The sequence below is a fragment of the Vipera ursinii genome, assembly GCF_947247035.1.
Source record: "Vipera ursinii genome assembly, chromosome: 1".
In the NCBI taxonomy this organism is placed as follows: domain Eukaryota; kingdom Metazoa; phylum Chordata; class Lepidosauria; order Squamata; family Viperidae; genus Vipera; species Vipera ursinii.
In genome coordinates this window covers 272,322,362-272,349,863 of record NC_139512.1, presented here as the reverse complement: position 1 = coordinate 272,349,863, position 27,502 = coordinate 272,322,362, and the positions used below count along the sequence as shown (strand labels likewise).

General features: G+C 39.1%; 1 protein-coding gene across 1 annotated transcript in view; it reads right to left on the bottom strand.

The window, feature by feature from the left end:
* The window catches only part of SASH1 (SAM and SH3 domain containing 1), a gene marked incomplete at its 5' end in the record, with an annotated part of 622,444 nt that overhangs the window by 66,636 nt on the left and 528,306 nt on the right, over window positions 1-27,502 (bottom strand). Inside the window, 2 exons of the mRNA XM_083348726.1 lie at window positions 14,583-14,632; window positions 14,739-14,789. Of these exons, the coding sequence (XP_083204852.1) occupies window positions 14,583-14,632; window positions 14,739-14,789 (101 nt within the window). The remainder of the gene's footprint in view (window positions 1-14,582; window positions 14,633-14,738; window positions 14,790-27,502) is intronic.

Genomic DNA, 27,502 nt, shown 5'->3' with positions numbered 1-27,502 from the left:
TATTATTATTATTATTATTATTATTATTATTATTATTATTATTATTATTATTATTTGGCAGAGAATGCCTCTCTTGAACTCCAGAGCAATCCTGAATCATCATAGAGAATATATAGTTCTATGACAATGTTCTAACTGGTGGACTACTAAAGAAATTATTCACAGCACTTTGACAATTATATTAGGAAATATTTGTTGCTAAGAGGAGGGGACCCTTTAAAGTAAGGAACTTGTTTCCAATCTGAGCTGAGCTGAGATGGGAACTTCAACTTTATAAATACATGAGGGGAAAAAATTATGGTCCCCAAGAATGGCCTTTTTGTTTGATTCGACAATTACACTCTTCAGTGTGGAACCTGCATCTTCTTCATGAATGTATATGGGACATAATTTGTGATCTTCCATTCATAGGCTAACTCGCTCTGAAACTTAATGATGCAGTCACACTTGGCAGTAGTTCTGATGCTGTTATGTCTGAAAAGCAGTCAAATGCCATTACACCATAGCTCTGGCCCTTTGGTTTTGTTGGACTCTTATATACAGCTTCATTAGCCAGCTTTCAAATGAAATACCCTCTAAGGCACACAGTAAAATGACTTACAGACAGTGGTTTGCCTCAGGAGAAAAAAAAAGATAGTCAATATAGATTTTTGTGAAAGAAGATCTATTTAGTATCAAACCTTGCTTACAGTAGGACATGAATTCTATTGTTTAAAATAAACAAAACTTTTGACAACTGTATTCATGACAACTCTATTATATAGAACAAAACTCATGTGTCTGGAGCAGTTGATTATATAGTTCATAAAAAAATTATATATTAAGGATGAAGCCTTAAGGTGCCACGAGACTCTCATTTTTTTCCAACTGATAATACAGATCCATATCTAGTAACAGTATATTATTCTAGCAAATGCACATAAAATACAGATCACTGCAGTATATGAAAAAAACCCATTATCCAATAAAACAAGAATTACATAAGAGATTATATATCATTCTTGCAAATGCACACAAAGTACAAAACATGGTAGTTTATGGAAAAACATTATTTTCCCCAATAATATAACAGAATTACTGTAAGAGATTATTCAAATTTTAAAATAAATGTATAGTTATTTATAAATAACAAATGCAGACATAGTATAAAATATACCTAAAGAGAAATACACATGTACCTAATTAAGAATTAAGTGTGAATTATACTCTGCACTCCCGTCCCACTCACTGCTTACAAGCCAATTGTAAACAATAGCTTGGCCTGTTTCAGCATCTTACATCTGGGGCCCCATGAACACCACGGTACAAAAGCCCTTTGCTACCTTTGTTTGACAGCATTTTGTTTATCTCCCTTCATTATACAATGCCCAGTAAGTAACCTACTGTTATGATACTCTTTGGTGTGAAGACAAGAAAATTTACTTACAGATGAAAGACATTATGTGGAAAATGAGTCTTTAAGGTTCCTATAGAGATTTGCATGTCTCTGTTAGCATCTATATGAGAAAGATGGAAAACAGAGACGTCCCATTCAACTATCTTGTCATTATGTCTCCATAGCAATGGCTCTGGGGTCAATGTCTTCTCAGCAGTAACAAACGTGCCATTTCTCTTGTTTTGCCTTATTTCTCCCGTTACAGACAATACAGACATGGCAATGTTAATGACAGGGCCCCACAGAAATTAGACCAGAACCTCTGTGTGACTTGCAAACTACCAACAAGATTTTACATATAGATGACTGGGGGATTCAAGAGTACTCTACTTTCATGGTGTGTCTATTCTTTCACTGCTCCCTGGTCATTGATTAAAAGTTGTTATCTTCTGTTGGTTTTATTGCATCCAACATTTTTCCAACAATATTTTGGAATCTTGTTTAAATTCCGTTCCACTCAAGCACTGGAAAAGTCCCTTTACTGAGGTAACAGGATGCAGAAACAGAATGGTTATTTCCTCCAAGAAAAAGGAACAATCTCCTTCAAGCCAACATAAGAAAAGGGGGAAGTGAAATCACAAATTGTCTGCTCACAGTAAATGAACAGAAAAAGAATAATAAATTATGGCTAAAAAATGATAGCACAGGATGAGCCAAAAATGAGATAAAGGAAATATTAAAGGCTGTAATATTGGAAAGAATCCACAAAATTGCTTCCAACACTAATGAAAAATAAAATTTCAGTCTCTGATTGAAAGAAGGATTGACAAAATCTCCATCTTTCATTCACCACATTATAGAATTACAAAAAAATAAAAATAAATGTAAGTCAAGAGGTCTTATTTAAAGCACAGCAAGATGCTGTATGAGATGCAGATTATGATCTTTCATGTTCCAACATTAATGTCTGCATCTTGTAGGACCATAAAGCAGCTGTTAGCCTCATCCTTTTGTTCTGGCCCATTCAAGTCAACTCTGGTCTGGACAAGAATATCATTACTATGATATTGCATCAATGAACTGTGTGCTTTGTAAGACCACTGCTCACAACCCAGTGGTCCTTAAATCTTCAAGGACTATTAATTACCCATGACTATAGACTTTTATATTGGTTATCTATAAATTCGTATATATAGGTAGTGCACCTGTGCAAAGTCCCATGAGACAGTACTTTTGATTCACAAGGGAAGTCAAGAATGTGTTTGGGGAAAAAGAAATATCTGGGTGAAGGATTTTCTTGGTGGTGGAGGGGGAGAATCTCTTTGTAAGGCATACAGTTAGCCAGGACAAAATGCTGGCTATGAGAAAGGCTCTTTCCTGATAGGATTGTAGAGGAGATCAGGTCAACTTGGAAGGCAACAGTACTCCCAATGAATAAGACAGAGAAACAGGGTTCATCATAGCTGCTGAGACCACCAAGATATTGTGAGAATGCAGTTGACTGGATTCCTTTTAATTTTGGCAGAGGAATAGATGGAGATGTATAAAACAGTTCTTTTCCAAAAAGAAGAAGGAGGAGGAGGAGGAGGAGGAGGAGGAGGAGGAGGAGGAGGAGGAGGAGGAGGAGGAGGAGAAGAAGAAGAAGGAGGAGGAGGAGGAGGAGGAGGAGGAGGAGGAGGAGGAGGAGGAGGAAGAAAGGCATTGCCAGGCAACTAGGCATCTACCTTACCTCTGCTGTAAAAAGTTAGACACTGCTTATTGTGGCACTTCCCTCTGCCTTAATGTATGTATATTGTCAGGCTATATCTAAAGCAGGAGTACTGAACTACGAGACCCATAAAAGAGACCCCCAAATTTAGAATCACTGAATCCACAGCCACCTTATGTCCAAGAAAACTACGTGGACTCTAACTCTTGTCAGAGAGGAGATCTTGTGTACAAGCACTTGAACCATAGAGTTATAGCAACAACAGCAAAGCAACATCTCTGGTATTATATTTATCATGGCTCCAATGAATCAGATTACTTGCGAGAGAATAAAGAAGGCCAAGTCACTTTAAGAGTAGAAAGAGCTACTGTACATGGTTAGACAGATCAGCATGGGAATACACAGCTAGGAGCCAGTTGTATAAACAAAGGAATAAAATTATACCTTGTAGGCAGTTGCATCTGGTGAGAGATGCCATTCATTTATAAAAATCTCTCAGGGCTAAATAAAAAAAGTAAATGGATCCATCTATTATAAAATGAAGGAAGAAGTGATGGTAGGATATGATATACAGCAATCGGAAAGTCTACAAACACAAATTACATCCCCTTGTAGAGCCAGTAGATCTCAAGCCAGAGATGACGGTATAACCAGCCCCAAGACAACCAAATGGTGGGTTAGAATTATTTGACCACTTTAAAGAAGGCCTAATGCATGAAATACGGAACAAACTCATTCATTAGGACAACTCATTAATTCATGTCTGCTAACTGCAGAAAATTATGGACAGGGAAGGAAGAAGCTAGTGCCTTTGTGCCTTCTCATCAGATACTTTTGGAAGTTCAACCCATGCAGATATGAACCTCCAAAATTCTGGTAGCCTCTTTAGGAAAGTTGCACTAAGGGATACAAAGGTCATCATTACATTGTAGAGAACCTGCAACAATTGAAGGCCGTTCTTTCTAAGAACATCCCCTTCTGAGGTAACAAATATAATATTTGTAGGAAAGGAAGGCAGTTTGCAAGTAGATGTGCTAAATGCTCCAGATCTGTTATGAAACACATTTCTCCAATCTACTAGGTTATTTAGCTATTATCCTACAGACCTAGACAGACTTGAAAATGGAACTTCAAGCCATATTAGGCTTTGGTTCCACAGAGAATTTCACTAAATACTCCAGAGCATACAAATATGGTCTGTCCAGTCAGTTTATCCAACTTATTTTAACCTTGAGAGCATTAATGACTAGGTGGTTTGCTCAAAACCCAACACAGAAGCACATTGTACCTTATCTATTAACTAACAATAATCAGAATTTCTGCAATTTAATAATATAGTGTAATGCAGTACAATGCAAGAAAAGGTATTTACTTTGATCTTTCAGCAGCATAAGGTAAAAACACAAGAGCGTGGAATTAGCAGCTATAGTCTAGAAACTGCAAGCACAATGACTATGGAATTAAACAATGGTGGGATGAAGTAAAAGCTATAAACTGCTATAAAACTATAGTCTGTGAAAAGCTGTATGGTTAAATTAAAGCTCAGTTTAAACTCAAGTGACTGAATATGCCAAAAAGCTATGCAAAAGAAAGGAAGGAGAAAAAATAGACTGGAATGACAAAAGCTATCCAACTGAGTAACTAAAAATTAGACATAGCAGTATTATCATAGTCTAATCCATCCTCTTTCCAGTTCCTATGCATAGGACCCATCATAAAATGCATAAAATTTCTCTTTACCAACTATCATCTTTATCACCTTCTTCAACTGAGGCGGGGAACCGTGGGCCCTTTATGACTTGTGGACTTCAACTTCAGCATGGCTGGCTCAAGAATTCTTGGAGTTGAAATCTAAAAGTCATAAAAGCACCATCATTCCCCACCTCTGCTCTGCAACTTATTAAAGCTATCCTATTATATTTTCCATTAGTTTTGGGAAAAGACTGGATTTAAGATTCTGAGCCGTACTGAACTATCCTTCCTAGCTAAGCGCTATCCTGTCCTGTTCAAACACTCTGCTTTAGGTGAGGTTTTCCAGCATTTTCTTCATCTGATGAGTCTGGTTTCCTGAAATAGTGGCTCCCCACTTTGGGGGCACCAGGGACCGGTTCCATGGAGAGAAGGCTTTCCGCAGACTGGAGGTGGTGTGGTTTTGTGTGCTGCCTTGCATCGCACAGATGGAGCTTCACTTGTTTCTGTGGCCTGGTTTCTGGCATGCCGGACTGGGGGTTGGGGACCCCTGTCATGAAATATGATATTGCTGAGGTTATTATTGGTCAAGATTACCTAAAACCCAGAAATAAGAAAGAGAAACAACAACAACAGCAATCTGGCTATTTTTTGTTGTTTTTGTTTTAAAGTTTTTTTGTATGTCTACTTCTTATTTTATGCTTTGGTGTTTGTTCCAACTCTAGACAAAACTCAAGCTATGACTCTATGACTTCCAACTCTTACAGGCAATGTAGCAGTTTGGAGAGAACAGAGCAGTTTGCAGAAGATGCCCTCTTCCTAGGAGAAAAGTGTCACTCTGTTCCTGTCTCTATTGTTCTAAAATAATGTTTGGGAAACTCTTCCCAACCTTGCTTGAAAATGGGAGCTTTAATTGTTTTTTTTTTAAATGCATAAATCTCATGTACTTCTACTCAGCTACTAATTTTAATGACAATGAAAGCCAAGTCTCCTTATTGTTGTTGTTGTTATTATTATTATTATCATTAGGCTTCTCTGGAACTAGACAGAATATCCAATAATACCCAATCAATGATAAATCTTTCCAACCCACTTGAAAGATTAAAAGTCTATAAAAATATGTGGCTTAGATTAGAATGTGGTATGAAATTCACAGCACATTGCCGTGCACAACGAATAGCATCAACGACAAGCACCACATTCTTTTAAAAGAGGCCTTCATTTCTCTGAGAACAATTGCCAGGAAGAAATATTCCTTCAGCTGCTCAGAGGCACATTGGTCTGGCTCGTCACATGCCACAAGTACTTTTTGGCTGCCTTTCCACTTCCCCTGTGAATGTTATTGTGGGAGTTTCCTGACCCACTTTTATCAAGGAAATTGTCTGCACACAACATGGACAATTTGGCCAGAAAAAAATTTCTAGCTCCACCATTAGAACTCTTTCTCTTTTTTCCCCTTTCAGTCCTCACAATTCTTCTTTCACTCATCACTTTGTTGTGGAGTAAAATTTATGCTTAGTAAGAGTCTGTTGCTTTTGCTTTTTCTCTCTCTCTCTTTCTTGCTACCTTACAGAACTAGGCATAAGCATTCATTCCCCACGTTAATTAAAAGCCAATTTTCAACCTATAGTTTCCTTTCTTCCTTGATTTATTTTTCCCATTTTCTGCTTTGCAGTTCCCAACACTGTAGCTTTCCCATTTACAGATGAACTCACGTTGGAAATGCCAATTAATATGGTGCTTCTGAGAATTGGCTGAAATAATTTGAATTACTGTGTGCTGATTCACTACATTTCATGATTACATTTAAAGTATTTTAAAAAGTGAATGATGCAAGTGCTTCCTAAATACCAAAATGTGACAGAAATATAGACTGAGATCTATAGTTGCTTAATTCATTCTCATGTAAACTGTGAAGGTACTGATTTTCCTTTCCAGCTGTAGGTCCACTAACTTCACTGAAAAGTGACTTGGTGATTGTAACAGAAGGGCAAAAGAATATGATAGGTCAAGGGTACAATACAATACAACCAGTGTGTACATTTATATTCATTTATTCAATATCTATAGCTGCCCAACACAACCTTAAAAATGCACACCTAAGTCAATAAATTCAATTAATGCTAAGTTACTGACGTACAGTAAATACTGTTTTCGCTACATTTAAATTAGCAAATGTGCTGATTCTGCTAGACCATTAATACCGACTTCTGTAATGAACTTGGAGGTGATACAAGAATTTCTCTGGTCACCGAATTGATCATAACAGCATAACACCAGAAACAACAATAGATATCTAGATAAAAGATTTTACACTTCCAAAAATTTCATTGTCCAAAATTCTGAGCTGGCCTGAAATGAAAAATCTCTCAAAAACGTTGCATACTAACAGTTGAAAAATAAGCCATCCTTAGCCAAAATGGTCACTTTGTGTTGTGAAGTAATGTTTGTCTCTATTCAATTTAGAATGCACTTGGTAGGAGGACATTTGTAGAAGAACAATGGGAAAAATTATGTTTAGAGTCGACTTGTTTTCATTTTAGGAAGATCTAGTTTAGTATCTTGCCAGTTATGAAAAATTGGATCAATAAAGGGATGAAGACGACCGTACACTATATATCTTTACATTCATAAAATACACAGAGACTATGTCAGTCACAAAGCTGCTTTTTTAACTTTAGTACGGGATCCTACCTTGCTTTAGGAAGATTAAAACAAACAATGGTTCTGACAATATAAGCAATACCTTCCTTTTCAATAGTGGTATAGGCCTGGAAATAGAAAGTCTGTGTCCTGCTAAAAACAGGATGAAACACAGGATGCAGAAGGAAGCTTGCTTTTCTTTGATGTGATTTCCTGCCAAAACATGCTTAGTAGACCCCTCCCTTTATGGCTTAGTAAACAATTTCAGGACAGCTGCCACCGAGTCCAAGTAGTCAAAGAAGAGCCCAGACATCTGAAACTTTATGTCAGGTAGGCCAGGGGTCCTCAACCCCTGGTCTGTGGACAAGTACCGGTCCGTGGCATGCCAACAACCGGTCCGCACAAACAAGCAAAGCCCCATCCACAAGATGCAGGCATCACACAAAGCCACGCATCCTCCAGTCCGTGGAAAAACCTCTCTTCACGGAACCGGTCCGCGGTAAGCCCAAAAGGTTGGGGACGTCTGAGGTAGGCACAAGCAGCATTTAATGATCTCTGACATCCCCTTGAGAAAGTTCTCCAGTTTTCTTCCAAAACACATAGCCACCCTACTCCTATCAAACTGTTGTATCCATTTGAAAAGGATACACACACACACATACACACACACACACACACACACACACACACACACACACACACACAAAAGATGAAGATGTCCTTCATTTATTGAAGGGATAGCTGCTATAGGAATGGGGCGCATTCATGTATTGCATGCCAGACAAATGATCCATTTTTCTCCAGCTTTGAATGTTCCACTGTCGAAGCCAGTTTAGTTGGTATGCCTTTTAGCAACACTTTACAGTTAAGATTTCCCTTAGTCTAACACCAAATGTTATGGTAGATTTTGAGGTATTTGCCTAAGGGAAATTGGACCAAACCACCAACTCAATTCTCACAGACTTTGAACAGATGTCAGCTACTCTAAACAGGGCAGAGCCCTTATTTTGAAATTGGTGCACAGATGTACTACCTGTAACCACAGGGTATGCCAGTGTTTATTTTCAGTGGCAGAGCACAGGAAATCTTGGAGATTTTTTTTTCTTCTCATTTTGGCTATCACCATGGATAAACACACATGGGTTTCAAATAACCAGCATTCCAACTCTTATTTAGTCATCTCACTGCAGATGAAATATTTAAGGTCTATGAAACAAATTGACAGGGCATACCCGAGACTCTAAATCCAATTCAATGCCAAGGTCCCAATACAGTAACCTGTTCTAAGCCACAGCATGCAATACACTCCTGGCTTTCATTCTCACTAGAGCGAACAATTCAAATCTTTCGGTGAGACCTTTTCCTTTCCAAATTCCCTTCCAGACTCATCCTTCTTATTAGCTTTACTCTAACCTTGAAGAATTTAGTAGAACAGCTGTTAAATTTTTTTACTACTGTGACATGATTTCAAACATATAAAAGAAATATAATTTTTTTACCAACAAAAATATCATACCGACATCTTTGGTATTTTTGCTAAATCACAACTTTGAAGTTTCATATAATTTATTAATGCAATGAGAATAAAAGCATTTTAAATCAAAATGCTACACACTGCAAGTCTCTCTTGTAAGGACCAAAATAAACAGTCAGTGGCTATTGGGTTTACCCCATCCTTAATTTTTGATTCTTATAGTTTATACATTATTTGATGTTCTGTGATTAGTACTGCTTCAAGATATAATACCTATACTTATTATAAGATACCACTGTATTAGATACATTGGTGGGATTCAGCAAGTTTGCACCACTTTGGCAGAACCGGTAGCTAATTTTTTGTTGCCCAGGCCCAGAATGGACTTCCAGAAGCGGCATCCACACAGAGAACAGGTTGTTCGCATATTTGAATCCCACCACTGCTTAGATACATGCTGCACTTACGATAATACTCCGTAAAGCAAAAGCCATTCAGTACATGAAGGCAAGAAATGAAGATGTTATAAAGGTCTAAACAAGGTATGAATATTTCTTTGGTGTATTCAAGGTAAAGGAGTGCTTCACTAAAAAAAATGATTAGGTTTCTGGAAAGTAATAAGACTCAAGTACAGGATGAACACTTTGTACGTTTTAGGTGAAGTTATAATAATTGCAAAGTAGGAAAGAGATAAGAAAAATTTCCCCATTCCCACACCTCTCCATATTTTTTAATGCCTGCTCACCTTTTTCCCAACTGAGTAGCAATCAATCCTGGTCTTGCCTTTGCTTGGCTAAACAAACTTGGAAGAATTATTGCAAACCAGGATACAAAGAAACGTTACCAGACTTAATCCTGTGTCCTTTGATTGCTAAAATCAGATCACAATTTCCTTTTCCTGTGTGACGGGATATTTTAACCTGATGAGCCTTTATGCATCACAAGGCTCTTCATACAGTTTAATTACTCATCCACACTTTCTTAAGTTTTAATTATTGACACGATATGTTAGGAAGGAATGTGAATACTAATTGTTAATATTTATATAATGTGGCCTTCAGTTAGAGATTAGGAGAATGAGTCAGAGGTTGGGTCTTGAGTCAAAGACTAAAGTTTTAATGATGGGTTTCATCACTTGAGATTTATTTAATACAAATAAAAATGGCATGGATGATACCTAAAATGTGATTTAAAAATTGTCTATGTTAACAGGCAAGCCATTTGTGTGCTTCTCAAGTGATTCAGCAGTCCCTAAACAATTTTATCTGTGACAGGAGAAACTCAGAACACTAGCTTTTGACACTGTGTTTGCTGGTGCCTTTACCTGCTTTACTGATGACATCTTGCACCTGAAAATAGCTGACTGCTTAGATTCAATTTCACACATAAGATGCAACCCACTAGTTATCAACAAAGCACCCACTTCTAGGAAATCACTCATGTGAAAGAAGGAAGATAAACCTAATTTTCACGTATACTCATAAATATGTTTTATGGCCACCGTTTGCTTTATTTCTGGAGTAACAATTAATTAAATTTCTTTCTTGCATTGTAAACCTTTAAAGGTAACAGTGCAATTCACTATCAAACTGCTTAATTGTAAGCAATTTTAAATAAATCAGTTAAAATAATGTACAATTTCAAATATACCAGCAGGAAATAGTACAAAATCTCAGTAGAAAATCAGAGAGAACAAAATACATAAAGGAACCAGAACATTCTGCCAGCTCAATAGTGAGTGGTTATCACCATTTGCAACACTGAGCGACAAATGAATAATTTTTGGCTTAGGAGGAAATTTTATTGGTAAGTCCTGAAAAGTCCTTCTCTCTAATACTTGCCAACTTTATCACTGCTGTACCTCTGAAGATAGTATTAAAGTAAAGCATCACTTGAAGAATGTGCATTGAAATATAAGGCAATAAATAATGCTAAAGAAAATTAGGATACTGCTTTCACAAAGAGATGTTTGAGGCATTTTAACTTTCATCTTGCTTCAAAACTCTGAAGGCTAAAGTCCCTCTGCACCCTGTTTTATTTAGAACTTAATTCTCCAGTTGTATTGAACCTGGATATCAAAAGAATATTTCTTATAGATGAAAAGTATAAAAGAATTCTACACAGTAGGTAGGAAGAAAAAAAATGAGATAATTCTGGGACTGTTGCTATTACAAGCAGATTATACAAATTTCTATTGCCAGATACCGCCAGGGACAGCCGTCCTACAGGTAACCTGGCCCTGGGCCATGAAGGGCTTAAAAGGTGATTACCAATACCTTGAATTGCACTTTGAAAACAACTGGAAGTCAGGGCAGGTCACACAGCAGTGGTGTTACTTGGGTAAACCATGGGTACCCAGAACTGTGCATGCTGCTGTATTCTGGATCAGTTGCAGCTTCCAGATTGTCTTCAAGAGAATGCCCACATAGAGCATACTGTGGTAGTCCAAACGGGAGGTGACTAAGTCATGGGTGACTATGAGAAAGGCCTCCTGATCCAGGAATGGATGCAACTGGTATAAGAAACAGATATGTGCAAAGGCCCCCTTGGCCACCAGGATGAACCATGAGTCTAAGAAGACGCCAAACTGCACAGCAAATCCGTAGAAGGGAATGTAACCCCATCCTGAGTTAAAGATGTCAACTCTCCTGACTCTCAGAGCCAAAATCCCATCATCACTCCATCTTGCTAGGGATGAGTCACAGCTGATGTCTCCCTATGTGGAGCCCTTATAGCCATCAGATGCTGAGCTAGAACCTGAACAGAATAATTTGCCCAACACGGCGTAGAGATGTATAATTGGATATCATCAGAAAACTGAGAATACTGAAATCCAGTTGGCCTCTCCCAGTGGCTTCATTTAGATGTTAAATAGGAGGGGAGAGACACTCGAGCCTTGAGGCACTCCACATATAGGAGCCTAGGTCTGGACCTCTCTTTCCCCACTAGCACTGACTAGTACCAGCCATGGAGAAAGGAGATGAACCACTGAAAAACTCTGTCCCCACTCCCAGCTTCTGAAACCAGTCCAGCAATGTAACATGGCTGATGCCACTAAGAAATCCAGACAACCAGAATTAAACACTCACCCTACCCAATATCTTGAGCTCTCTAAAGATAATCCACAATTTTAACCAATACTGTCTTAGTATTATAACCTGGTCTGAATCCTAATCGAAAAAAGTACAGATAATCTCTGTAGGCTGAAAGCTCACCAGTCTCTTAACAACCTTCCTGAAAAAAAGAAGTTTAAAGACTGGACTTAACTTATCAAAAACCATATGGTCCAAGAATGATCTCTTGAGGAAGGGGCAAGGCTGGTGGGACCACTCCCTCTGGCAAGGAGGCATTTACTGCTGCTTGGACCCAACCACATGCCAACTCCCAGGAAGTCTTAATGAGCCAGGAGGTGGCACAGCTCACAACATTAAGGTCCCTGTCCACTTCTTCAGGATTGACTAGCTCAGACTCTACCCAGATAAGCAAGCTAGGACTTGCCTCAGTCACTTTCACTGGATCTTCCCAGGTAGACTCTTATTCCAAAGTGGAACAACTTTAGTTCATAGATATTTAGAATAGCCCTCACAGTGGTGTAGAATAACACTCACACTGACCCCACAAGGTCTCAGCTATCCCCCACTACACGTAGGAAAGCCCTGATTATCCAAAACAGGACTGCTGGCCAGCCATCTGCATACACAATAAGAGCAGAGAAGTAAGCAAGCTTTTCTGCTCTTAAGTGCCACAAGGTAAATCCTATTGAAGGCTAGTACTTGTGCATGATTTTCTTCCACTAGCAGCACTCCAGATAGTTTATAGTTTATAGTTTATTATATTTGTATACCGCCCTTCTCCTGAAGGACTCAGGGCGGTGAACAGGGCACATATAAAATACAAGGTACAAAAGTTAAAAAGAGAATTAAATACAAAGCCCAAGCTAAAACAATAAATAATAATGTAAAAAACCACAATAAAAAACCCCAACACATCCCCCATCAGGCCAGGCCGGCTTGTTCAAATAAATAGGTCTTCAGATCGCGTCGGAAGGAGTGAAGGTCGGGCGCCATCCGGAGCTCAACCGGCAACCAATTCCATAAGTCCGGGGCGCCCACAGAGAAGGCCCTCCCCCTGGGGGCCACCAGACGACATTGTCTGACCGGTGGCACCCTGAGGAGGCCCTCTCTGTGGGAATGCACAGGGCGGAGGGAAGTTGACGCCGGCAGCAGGTGATCCCCGAGGTACTCCGGACCCATGCCATGTAGGGCCTTGAAAACCATTACCAAAACCTTGAATCACACTCGGAAGACAACTGGCAGCCAATGCAGCTCGCGGAGCAGAGGTGTAACATGGGAGTATCGGGAGACTCCCAACACAACTCTCGCGGCTGCATTCTGTACCAGTTGGAGCCTCCGAGTGGTCCTCAAGGGAAGCCCCATGTAGATGTGCCTTGTGTTATTTTATTTCCAAGAGCACGGTCCATAATTCTGTGGATCTGCAACCACAGAGTTCACAAAGAGGCAATCAGATTCAAGGCCCTTGTCACGTGCTCATTCCAGGCTGCAACTCAGCTGAATAAAGCACAAGAGCCTCAAGAATAATCTCCATTTCCCTCTCAAACCCTTACTGGGTGCACATTGCCCAAACTCCCTGCAATGGGGGACAACTGAAGGAAACTCCAGGACCAAGAGGGAATTATCTATCCATCGCTAGGGACTGAAGTTAACATCCTCTAACCCCAGACCACCTTGCCATTGTCCCAAGCCAAAACCCAGATCCTATATAAGACCCCCTTCTGCAAGTTGTTGCCATTAACAACCTGCTACCATGGTACCATGAACTCCGAGGCGACCTCAAATTCCAGGCCCAGAGAAGGCAGGTTGAAGTCTTCCAGAACTATAAGCTTGGGAAATTCCATTGTCAACTCTGTCACAAAGTCCAGAAATTTGGGCAGAGCCACTCCTACCCTATGAGGAGGAAGGAAAAAAAACAGCAAGCCCAACTGATCCCTGAGACCTAACTCATACCTGGCTATGTCTGGGGCAGCACCCCTAAAAGTCACTAGATGCAACTCCACACCCTGCATCTGGTGTCACATTTGAAACACTTAGGGGCACATCTCTGAGAAAATTAGCTCACTCATTATGTCTCCTTTGTTGACTTAAATTTCAGTTCAGGCTTCAAATGCATGTAACCCCTGGTGACTTTGGAATGACTCGCCTTTCTCTAATGAAATGCTATTGTGTAGGTGCCTGGACCTAGTGCCATACTTCCTATGGTAATAGGCGCAATCATATCCCCATGTGCCCACCTTCTCACAACTATTTTTGAAATACAGGCTATGAAAGTTAGATCTACAAAACCCTGAAGTGGGTCAAAGGGACCCAAGTTTCCTGCTAGTTTCCTGCACTATTTTTCCTACCAGAGAAGTTATACATTGTTCTTTATGTAGTGCAAAATCAATAATTTTTCTTTCTATCAGTCTTGTTATTTGAGCAGAGATTTTTTTTTTAAAAAAATAGAAAGGGACAAGAAAATATAAATTGTGTGAAATCAGGGGAAAATACACCGCTGGCAGAGAAAGAAAAGGCTGACGATTATTGAATCTTCTGATGTGGTCACGTAGCAATAAAACCCTTTGATATGAATTAGTAATTCATGCAGCATGTAAAGCAGAAGTATAAATGCCTACTTACTTTCTTTCTATTTCTGGTGTGGATGCTATACTGCTAAAGCCAAGGGATTCCTGGAAGAGAAGATTCATTGCTTTGAGCTGAGGCTGAACAACCAAAAGCTTTATTATCTGACTGATGCAGGAACAAAAATTAAAGAATTGAATCCATTGTGCTTACTTCAATCTGGGATTGCAGCTGTAGGGATGTGGAGCTGGCATCAGATTTCTCCTGAAACAGAACAGATGTCAAGTTAGTGACACACACAAGTGTGGCAGTGTTGACAAGCAAAGGAGCAAGACAGTAAAAAAGAAGAACAGAATAGGACAGGGATGAAGAGACTATCAAACTATCTCAGTTCAGATGCCTCCAGAAGCTGGCTGCTAGAAAACACCGGTGAGATATGAAAGTTAAATTCACAATTTCATTTTATTTACTAGGAGCTCAGCGGCATGCATAGCATTCCCCTCTCCAATATTTGTCCAAAAACAACCCTGTGATGTAGGCTGGGCAGAGAGAGGAGGATAGATTCAAAACTATCCACTGAACTCCCATGGCTGATTGTGATGTTGAACCTGGAACTTCTTGGTTCAATACCTTAGCTATCACATCTCTATCTACCCTGGACCACAAAAAGCAGCCATTTCATTGGATGAGAAAGCATAGCAGTAATATGTTATTTTGGAAGAACCATCAAACTCTTCTCGTAACATTTCTCTTAATTTTTGTTTTTTATGCAATATACAATGAGAACACTAGATGGCTCAGTATACTTGCACAGTGTTTTAAACTGGAAACAAAAGTAAGTGAAGAAATAAACAATCCTGTTAACATCTGCATCGCCTCGGAGTAGCAATCTTAAGTCTGCTTCTCCAGATGTGGAAAACTGTGTGCAGTTCTGGCTCCTACATCTCAAGAAGAATATAACAGAAATGGAAAAAACATTAAGGACTGTAACCCAAGTGACTGGGGGCTTGAACACATGTTCTTTGAGACACAACATTGAAGATTCTTTACCTCAGAAAACAAATGCGACTGAATGGAGACATGATCAAGTTACATAAAATTATAGAAAGCAGACAGGGAAACATAACTCAAAGCATACCAATAACAAAGGGATGGACAGCTTCATTGAAAGCCCCAATTAACTGATAATGAAGAACTAGTTATAAACGGTTGGAAGAGGGAATTATCTGAATGCATAAAGACTCTTTGACTGGAGCTTAACCTGGCGCTTAAGGACTGTTCAAAATTACAAAGGACTTCAAAAAAACTACTTACGATCCACCCTCAAAGTTATGACTGCTGCACACAGTCTGAAGGCGCATGATTGCATTTTGAGCTTTGGCAACCAGTCAGCATTTAGGACTGGTTGCTGTATCCCATAATCATGTGACCACAATTAACAGAAAATGGCAAAAAAACGTCCATTGGATATGCTGGATTTGCTTAATAACCACATGATTTGCTTAACAACCATGGTAACTTACTTTATGACCATTGTAAAATGGTCATAAAACCGAGTCTGGTTGTGTGGTGCCTTGACTTACACCACAACAACTTATGACCAAATTGTAAGAACTACCTGTAAATAGTAGTAGCAGCAGTAGAGCAGTAGTATTTTATTGTAGTCATTCATCAGCTCAAACATCTAAGTAGTTTTCAACCAATTGTTTTTTTAAAAAAACCAAGATTTGTGAATGGCCTGCAAAACCATGATCAGTTCAAGAAGACACTAGAAAGGTTGTACACTAGAAAGGTTGTATATATACACCATATATACAACTTCCCCTTTCTTCATTAAGCCAAGCTAACTATCCAGCTGGAAAAGCAATGGGAACATTACTAAGGTTCTTCTTTTGTCTCCTGTCATCCCACCACCATATATACAGCTATATATGACCTATAACAGACATGTCAAACCCACAAGTTCATGTGACATCACACGACGTATCGGAGCTTTTTCCCCATTGCCGGCAATGGGGTGGGCGCGGTTTCATTGTGATGCGGCCGGTCCGCAGGCCGGCAGTTTGACACCCCTGACCAGAACACTTTCAACCTACATACAGTCCCAAACCTAGTTCAGTCAAAGAAGTTCATAATTTCTCTGTTGACTTCCTTCCTTACATCAAGAAAACACACATTCCTCTGACATTGGTAATTAGCTTTAATGTCACTGATTTTGAGAGATGGAAACAAAACAACTTATGAAGTTTAGTGATGTTTTCTTCTGAATTGAAAAAGTCTGTATGAAGCAGTCAAAGTAATGAAAGCGGCAAAAAATTAAATTAGAGATTCTTCCTTCCCTTGCCAAAGCAAAGTTCCATAGAAAGCAGATGGACGCAACTTCCCCTTTCTTCATTAAGCCAAGCTAACTATCCAGCTGGAAAAGCAATGGGAACATTACTAAGGTTCTTCTTTTGTCTCCTGTCATCCCACCACCAATGACTTAAAACAGCCAGAAAAGGAAGTAGGCAATGTTCATTTAGGCTTCTACTGAGTGTTAAGGAAATAAAAGAGAGGGAATATTTTACCAGACACTGCCGCTCAATCTTGCACACCGTGAGAAAGCAGATCCTGTGAGGTGCTAAATGTAATTTTGCTTGCTGGCTTCTGGGTAGCAAATATTTGGCTTTGTTGAATTTAGTCAGAAGTTAAAAGACAAGGATTATGCTAGGGGTGCTTTTACTTTAGATAAGATCTATATTAATTCACATTACCTTTTATCTTTTTAAAGAGATACTTTGATTACCTAAGCAGACTGTAAACAAGATTTACTATGCACAGCGGATATCATTGTGAAGGGAAGGTAGAATAGATTCTTCCCTCCTCCCCAGCCCTCTTTGGAAAGACCAGCTGCATCCTGTGCTAACAAAATCCAGATTCTGCTCTGTCTCTCTTTCTCTTGTTTACAGTGTGAGTAACTAAAAAGCCACAGTGTTCTTTGCAAAAACTAAGCATTGGGATTTCATTTAAAAAAAAGAGAGAGTGTGAGTACTGGTTGGTAAATAATAATAATAAAAACCTAGAGGTAGACTATTTTGCTTAATAAAGTTTTGCTTGTTTACAAGTGATGGCTCTACATGTAGCGCATGAATTGTAGTTTCTGAATGATAACGAAAAGCTCCATAGGTAGACTCTTAGACGATGCGTAAACTTCATAAAAATAGCTTCCTTCCCCTGTGTTAAGGGGTTACTTTAACTTAGCTTTGAATGCAGTGAATATGGTAGACATCGTGCTGAAATTTAAAAGTGTTTCAAAAATTTGTGTTTTTTTGAATGGTACTTTTAAGATGTATCATTACAACCACAAAAACTAATACAAAAAAACTGAAAGAATAACAAGTAGAAGATGCAAAAAAGGAAGAGAGAGAGAGAGAGAAAAAAGAAAAATAAGAATATATAAAAGAAAGAAAAATAATATATAAATAAGCAGTTTCCCACCTATATCATAGTAAGTATAACAAAATGTGATATGATCATTTTTCCCATATCCCATCTTTTATCTATAAACAAAACATCATAAAACCTCATCATTTCAGATCTGATATCAACAAAAGTCCATTAAGAATTACCAGAGTTAGCAACTTATCTATTTTAACCTTGATCAAATAAACCAACTTTATATTCCTTCCTTTTATTTCTAACAATTTTGATCTTTAATCCTTTAATAATGTCCCAGAATTTTATTTTATTTTTCCTTTGTCCCTTCTCATAAATTTTTTCAAAACTTTAAGATGTTTATTTTGTAAATCCAATATAGAAAAACTATCCAGGCCAATCTCTTGGTTTGTTGTTTAAATACCCTTTTTAATTATTAAGTCATCAGCCAGTTGCTTTTCTATGTCCAGTATAACATCTTTTCCCATATCATTTTTGTAGCTTGTAATTTTTAAATCCATTTTCAACTCAATCTCAGTCTTGTCAAGCAGAACTTGTTCCTCTTTTTTTTTTAAATTCCATTTATATCCCGCCCTTCTCCGAAGACTCAGGGCGGCTTACAAGCTTAGCAGTAGCCTTCATTCTATGTATATGCCTGCTTATTATTATTAGATCCATAACATCTTTTAGACACAGTATATCTATAGAGGCAGACACACTATTTAAATTAGTTTCTGGGTCCATTGTTCAAAAATATCCTATAATATATCCAATCTTAAAGTATTTTTATCCATTTTTGTTCTTTAATTGTAATCTTTAGGGGTTTTTTACAATTTCCCTCTAGTGTCGACTTTTTAAAATCTTGGTAGAGCACAGGTGTAAAGTCTTGGTAGAGGTTAAGTGTTCATGGCCTCCAAGGTGGCATCTCACTTCATTTTCAGAACTGAGGGAAGTTTCCCTCATCCCTTTGTCCTTATGAGTTAATTTCCCTGTCCAGATGAGATAGACTGAGGTGAGAAGGCCAATTAGTAGGCTATCCCAGACAACTCAAGAACCCCAACAGATTCCAGAGGATATTCCAGAAGTTTTTCAGTGAGTTGCTAGGAAGTTCTGTTGCATGCCTGATTAGTTATTCTCAATAGAAGGCGAGGTAGGCTCATGAACAACCACTCTCGGTATGCTCATTTCAGGTGGCTCCTTGGTTTAATAAAGAGCTTTAGCAGACAAATTAGAAGTACCTTTTAAAAATTCATCTTTATATTCTTTAAATTCAAATAACTAATAAATAAAATATAAGGAACATTTGGGAAGACAGTGGAGGAAAACCAAAAGTAAATTTTGTAGTTTTGGCCTACAACAACACCATAATAGAGGGAAAGTACTCTAACCTCTACTTTGTTGTATCAATGACCTTTTTAGTGACTCTCTTTTCCAGATTTAACATCAGGCTGGCCACTGTATTTTGGCCAGCAGTTTCTTGTAAGTCATTGCAGGTGCCTCAGTTTCTAAGGCAGCAGTGCCAGCAGTCCTGAAAGTAGCTATGTTGCCTGTTGTTCTCAAGAGACTTTCCTTGCACTGGCTTTTTTTTTTTTGACAACTACTGCCCAGTCTAACTTTTGGGAAATTTTGGTCAGGATGAAGCTATGCTGTGCTCTCAAAAAGGAAATTTATTTGGACCCTTGTTAGTCATGGTTCAGCTTATGGCCGTGGTAGCGAACCTATGGCACAGGTGGCACGCAGGGCCCTCTTTGCGGGCACGCGCACCATCGCTCCAGTCCTAGGCCTTCAGCTGGGCTTTATAAAACCTTTTCACTTTAGGCCTCCACCACTGTGTGCAAAAAAAAAAAGTTCAATCAATCAATCAATTTCAACTTCTCGCGGAAAAAAAAGATCTCGCAAAGTTGGAATTGATTGATTGAACTTTTTAGTCCCACCCAGTCTACCGTTACCGCCGCAGCTATGCCCACCCAATGGGCCATGCCCACCCAATGGGCCACGCCCATCTGGCACCCAACGATACATAAGTGGGTTTTGGGTTGCAGTTTGGGCACCCGGTCTCTAAAAGGTTTGCCATCACTGGCTTATGGCATGTGACAGAGACAAGACTAACTGTTCTAGAGGATTACCTGCGTCAGGACCTAGACAGGGATAATGTGCCCCTTCTGATCCATTTAGACCTTTTTGTGGCTTTCCCTACTGGTGACCATTGTTTCCTTTTACACAATTATAAGGTTAAATTGGAACTATGACAGGCTTTGTAATAGATTAAAATCAGTATAGTTATTAAAAAAAACCTAGAATTTGGAAACAACTCATCTCTATAAGTAATCATCCTTACAACATACACCCATTTATTTAAAATGAACATTTGCTTATATGAGAAGTTTGCACAATGTTTATAATATGCACATCTGAAGCCATATTATAAAACTTAAAAGGAAATTTTTCCCCCCAGTAGTTCAATTACTAAAGTGTGTATTTTAAGTTTGTTTGCACTAAACCAAGCTGTCCTTTTCAGCCCTCATAGTATGACACAGGAAATTTTCTGCTTCATTACCTTTACATATAAGCACTGGAGTTTATATGTATCTAAATGAAAACATTTTGTACTGAATGCGGCATAAATGAGGGGAAGAAGGAAGGATTACAGGATTATTTAGTCAAAACTGAATTTTCTAATAGATGTTTCATTTAAAAAAACAAACAAAACCTCACTTTTAGTAGACATAATCATGTAGACATGTATTCTCAAGTAGTATGAGAAATGATTGGATTTGTACAAAAAATATAAAGCATTGAAATCAAAGAAATAATGAAATATGAAATGAACATTTTAACATCCCATACAATTTTCTGTAAAACTGAAAAACAAAAACAAACTATTACTTGGGTAGAGAGAATGCAAGCAATTTGCATAAAGGTGGCTATTTATATTTCTTAATGCAAAACATCTAAGATCCATCAATTTGTCAAGGTATTATATAATTCCCTCACTTTACAAGATATTGGAATTATATACCCAACTTTTTGACAAACATGAGTTTCTGAATCAGGAAAAAAAAGCCAAACCATAAAATCAATGATGTAAGTAAAGCTTCACAATGACAATTAAAAGCACATACTGGAATAGGCCAGTCTTGCAATGAAAACTGTTATCAAAACCACACAGCTAAAGAAAGCTAACAAATCCAGCAGATTTCAGTTACACAACCAAGCAAGACATGAATCTCTTTACTCTATCTCTGAAATGACCTAAAAAGTGAAATAAAAGCAAACAATACAGCACATGGACCCCAGAATTCTGCAGTCACTACTGCTTTTTGTGGGCTGACAAGAGTCTAGTAACTATATAAGCCAGGGAAATTCTGTCTAATATAAATAGGGTGCAATTGATGTTAAATCTGACCTCACAGTCAATTACACTAAATGAAGATTTATTTCATCTTAACAAAGATTATTGAACTACAAATTGAAATACTTTTAACCATCATGGGCAATAGTGAGTTGTCATTTAGGGGTATTTTAAGGACTACAGAACTCTAATTCCCCTATTAACGTTTTATTAAATTTGCATTCCAGCATTAAAATATGCTGATTTTTATTATCTGACGGTTCCAACGCTTCTCAAGCCAAACAGAGAAATATAGAAATGGGATAATTTGACTGAGCTATGTTATACTCGTACTTTACTATACTTCTGATATTGTTCCTTCAGCATTGTTTCTATTTCATAACTTTATACTGATCTCTTTTGCTGACATATTTCATCTCTTTTTTTAAAAAATATTTATTTTCCTTTTTCTTTCATGCTTGTGCTAAAACAAATTCCATAATAAATAATAAATAAACCATTAACTTCTCTGTGACATCCAGATTTTTGTAAGGCACAAATTTCTGAGCTGTCTATACTAGACTCAATTATGCCCTGCTGTATGAAATAAAAGAAAGAGAAACATACCACCTTATGGTATAAATTGATATCAACAGACTTAAGAATATGGTAACACACACCATGATATAAAACACTACTTATAAAATTTAGCACTAATAGCAGTGCCAAAATGACAAACTCATTTCTACAAGCATGCCTGCAGGTACAAATGAAAAGAACAAATGCTTCCAAACATGCAATTAGATATTTTCACAGCTGGATAAACTTTCTATCCAGCTGTTAGAGTGGGGCCTCTTTTTAAAAATAAACTGTACTGTCAAAAACAAAGAAATGCCTGCAAATATAATATGGCCCAATTGTTTCAATGTGGGCTCGAAGGAAAATTTTGGATGTGCTTTTTGACTCATGTAACGGATTGTATAATAATAAAATCAAGCAATCTATAATAGAAGGCAAAGTCTCTTTTATGCTTTCTCTTACTTTTAAAATAAAAGGGCTTCTTGCAAAGGATTTTACTAAAGTCTGTACATTCCATGACTGTGATAGTAGAAAGAGTAGTAGCAATAAAAAAGTATGATTGTGAATCATTGCTTAATGTAGTATCAAAGGAATATCTCTCATTATGGTTTTATAATGAAGAGAACCAAGAATTCCATCTGGCCCAGAATAGCCACCATATATAACCTGGTGAAGTTCCTTCCCTCTTGAATTTATATTGATCAATGTTGTCTTCTGTGGTCGGCTCTGTACGATTGTAAAGAACACTCTTCAAAATGGTTTGTTTATTCACGTCGCGAGCACCACAATTAAAATAAGGCATACTATATGACATAAAATTTAAAATACAAAATTAAAATCAGTACAAATTAAACAGATCGTGCCCAGAAATTAGCAACGTTAATTGCATTCTGTCGTACTGCCATGTACACTGATCAGGGCACAAAGAGCAGGTATACATATGTGTTGTTGTCTGTATGTCACCACAATCGCAAAGAGCAGAAGCAACCAGAAACATCCAAAGTGTAGTGAGGTGCTCATTTCCATTTCAAAATGGTTACTGGCAGGTATCTCTGCAAGATCCATCTCTTTCATGAACCTGGCAAAGACAATATGTTGTCTGGGGAATTCTGGGAGTTAAAGTACACAAGTCTTAAAGTTGCCAAGTTTGGTGACCTCCAGGCTATAAACTCCCTGCCTTCATACATGCATGCAGCATTATACAAAATACAATATCTAACCTCCCTCTCACACCAGTACCAATGGAAAGTATTTTTTGGTATTATCAAGAGATTAAAAACTCCTCTTCCAGAGACATTACAGACACAAAAACAGAGTATTTTCATTTTTTAGAAAAATCAAGAGAGATGACCATTGATTGATATCCCTTCTCACATAAGAGTTGACATATACTGTATACCCATTTTCCTGAATGCTACTGGAAAAGTTTACTTTCCCACCGTACTTGAGTTGGATTGCACATTACATAGCTGAAGGTGTATTATTTCCAGGGCAAATCTGGAAAAAAATTGTTGAAGAAGAGAACTGATGACAGACTCTGAAGAGGTGGATTTGCCACGGGACATGATCTACCATGAACAGTTGATCCTCCAGGGATCAAGCATGAAGGAAAAATCAAACATTTTATCACCCAGAGAAAAGGCAACTACTAGAGAGAATATTGCTGACCAAATGGTAAGCCTTAACTCTAAATTAGGGTAGGGTAGATAGGATGTAGAAATAGAGATATAGATTAAACCAAATACATAGGCTATAATATTAGAGAGAGAGAAAAATCCATTTCACTACACTTTGGAATAGCATTAAAGATGGGAGAGACCAAACTTGGCATCTCTGGCCATAAATTTACTAACTCTCTGAAAACTGCCTGGAAAACTGAAAATAACGTGCTTGCTTTTGCATCTTGTTGTTTGCATTAAAAAGGAAAAATCTGAAATGGAGTTTTGCATGGAGCTTTTATCAAATCCTGAGAAACCAAAGGCTGTCTTTGAGGTAGATTCTTCTCATGCCAAACATTCTAGAAGCAAGTTATTCATGGTTAGGACTACGTGGTCATTAAGGTCATAGCTTTGTCTGTGATGAAATGGTAGACTGCGTGGAGCTATAGGACCAGATAATGTTATCTAAATAACCTGGTGGTGCTGTGGATTGTTACAATGCTCATTGTTTAATTCATTTTATTACTTCCTGGAGTTCAGGGCAGCATACATAACTCTCTCTCCTCTAATTTTCCCCCACAGCTACCAACGTGTGTAGCAGATTGGGCAAAAAGAGAATGACCCGAAGTCACTCAGCGAACTTTCATGCTATGAATGGACTTGAATTTGGATCTCCCTACAGGTTCAATGACATGCCTACTATACAACACTGGAATCAACTGTGAGGTCTTGAAAGCCAAATTTATGTCATTGGGCATGAAAATGTCTAAAGACAGATTAGAAATGTCCAGAAATAACAGCAAAAATAAAAGACATGATCCACGTGCAGAAGAAGAATATCAGGATAGTCTGAACAATAATTCTCTCACTGTCACATTAAGATTTCATCATGTCCATCTAGAATCTCATGCCATAACTTTACACTTCATATCTCATCTGAAATTATTCTGAACCAATGTATTTATCATTACTACCTTACGGTGACCGAAGATGCATTCAACATAAATTAAACAGTCTTTGCTTAACAAGCCTTAATATCTAGGTTTTCCAGTTATTGGTCTTCCTGCCCTCCCATTCTTTCTTCAGACTTGAATTACTGCCAGATTGTGAAACCACTGTAGCAAAACATGATAATCTGGGGTTTAAACTTCTGAGAATGAGCTCTTATAATTCATTTGCTACAAGCCTATCTGACAAATCCTTGAAGTCTTTGCACAGAATTCAGGCACTGGGGCAGTTGTCTGGATACCAAAATATGTGGCATTGTTATCTCTAGTTAATTACTCATTCTCTAAAAGTCTCTGGTGGCTTTGCAAATAACCATTTCATGGCCTTGCCTGCTTGTAGGTGAACAGAGCTGCTTTTCTTGCACATATTCAATTTAACCAGCAGTGGTTAACACTGCATTTTTTTTTTTGGCTAATGCTTTCTATCATCTCAGATTGCAGTGCGTATATGGAAACTTGTACATCGTGTTTTCATTGGGACAGAAAGCCCAAGTGAGATACAGGCATTTAGAATATTTTATTTTAGTTCTGGGAATAATTCCTCCACAAGTTTCTGTTGTGTTAGTTCTAATTTTAACAGCTTTAGGGTATTTGGTTAGCCCTGCGTTAGGATTCTAGTAATAAGAATACAGCGGAGGAAAAAAATTTGGTAGTGAATTCACTTTCCTTTCCCCCCCCGACCTCTTCTCTCCATTCCTCTTTCTTAAAATTTCTTCACTTTCTCTCCTTGCTGAGACAAGATCCATGTGAAATTTAGGCTGCAGTCTTATCCATACAATATATAATAAAATGTCCTGAATGCAGAAAGTTACTTTTGCAACATGCCTATATGCTGGCGCTGTGGCTGCAGCCGTGGGGTCTGCTGTTGTTGCTGCTTTCCCTGCCGCTGTGAAGGCTGCTGCTGCCCTTGTTGCTCTGCTTGAATCTTGTTGTTTTGGGTCCGTCGCCATTGTCATCAGGCCGCCTCCCCCTTTTTTAGACTTGTCATCATGTCATCACTTTTTTAGGCTTGTCATCATGTCATCACCTGTTATGGCTCTTGCTGCTGCCGCCGTAGATTACTCCACTCTTACCATGATTATGGCTCTGGGACCTGCCACATGTCGACTGAATTTTCCATTGACTCCATCTGCTGGCACCCTTCATTGTCTGATGCTACCGCCTTCCTTTGTATGCCAGCGTACACCTTTGAAGAACTTTACTTGCTGCGAGATTCCCCCCTCTCGCAGGAACGCCCATCTGTCCTACATAAGAACTTTCTTGATGATGGGTTGTGGGACCCTGAGAGATGGCATGCTTCAAAGAGGAGGCTGAGGGGATTTTTATTAAGTTTTTTATATAAAATTTTAAGGGGACCCGGGAGGGGGGAGGCCTTGGGGATCCGGAACGAACTTGGGGGAGTTCGACCCGGACAGCAGTCCAGACCATCGGACAGTCGCGCGGGGGGATAGGGGTTTGGGGGCAGACTCAGCTTCGAGTGCACCGGAAAAGATGCCTAGAGAATCGTTGGAGGTCCAGCAGATCTGAATCTGACCGAACACAGTTGAGAACTTATCTTAAGTCTTACCTAGTGGCGTTGGAAGCGGCAAAGCATGCTTACTTTTCCACTCTCATCGCGTCCACAGATAACCGCCCAGCCACCCTGTTTAGAGTGACCTGCTCACTGCTTAATCAGCGACCGAGGGATGACCCTTTGTAGGGTAGGGCTGAGGAATTTGTACAGTATCTGCAGGACAAAATCGCTTAGATCCGGTCTGGTTTGGACTCCGACTGGGTGGAATCCAGTGGAGTGGAAGGGGCAGGTCTTGGTTATACCATCTGGGGTGAGTTTGACCCTGTATTTTGGATGATGTGGACAGGATTATGCGCAGACTGAGCGCTACAACCTGTTTACTGGACCCATGTCCCTCCTGGCTAGTTTCGGCTGCCGGGGAGGTGACAGGGGGCTGGCTCCAGGCAGTTGTCAACGCTTCATTGACAGAGGGTGTCTTCCACTCCACCTTAAAAGAGGCGGTGGTGAGGCCCCTCCTCAAGAAGCCTGCCTTGGATCTGGCCTCGTTGAATAACTATCGTCCTGTCTCCAACCTTCACTTTGTAGCGAAGGTTGTTGGGAGTGTTGTGGTGCGTCAGCTTCCGCAATTCCTGGATGAAGTGGACTATCTGGACCCGTACCAGTCCCGTTTCAGACCCGGTTACAGCACGGAAACAGCATTAGTCGCACTGGTAGATGATCTCTGGCGGGCCCGGGACAGGGGCTGTTCCTCTGTCCTGGTCCTACTTGACCTCTCAGCAGCTTTTGATACCATCGACCATGGTATCTTGCTGCAACAGCTCGAGGGGTTGGGAGTGGGAGGCACTGTTTTATGGTGGTTCTCCTCCTACCTCTCGGGCCGTTCACAGTTTGTATTGGCAGGGGGGCAGAGATCCACCCTGAGGCCCCTTTCTTGTGGTGTGCCTTAGGGGTCGGTTCTCTCCTCCCTCCTGTTTAACATCTATATGAAGCCGCTGGGTGAGATCATTCGTGGTTTTAGGGTGAGGTATCACCAATATGCGGATGATACCCAGTTGTTCATCTCCATCCCAAACCAACCCAGTGATGCCCTTGACGTGATGTCCCGGTGCCTGGAGGTGGTACAGGTCTGGATGGGAAGGAACAGGCTCAGGCTCAATGCCTCCAAGACCGAGTGGCTGTGGATACTGGCATCTCGTATTGTCTAACATGTTCCATCTCTTTTGATAGGGGGAGGTATTGCCCTTCTCTGAAAAGGCTCACAACTTGCGTGTCCTCCTGTATTCACGGCTTAATTTGGAAGAATATTTTTTTTATTGAAAAGTTTTATCATACATTTTATCTTTAACAGTCCCCCCTACCCCTACCCTATCCCTCCCTCCTTACCCCTCCCCCCCCTCCCCTCCCCCCCGACTTCCCAGAGCTAAGTACAAGGTATAAAAAACAAAAAAAAACAATCATAAACATCCATATGCTAA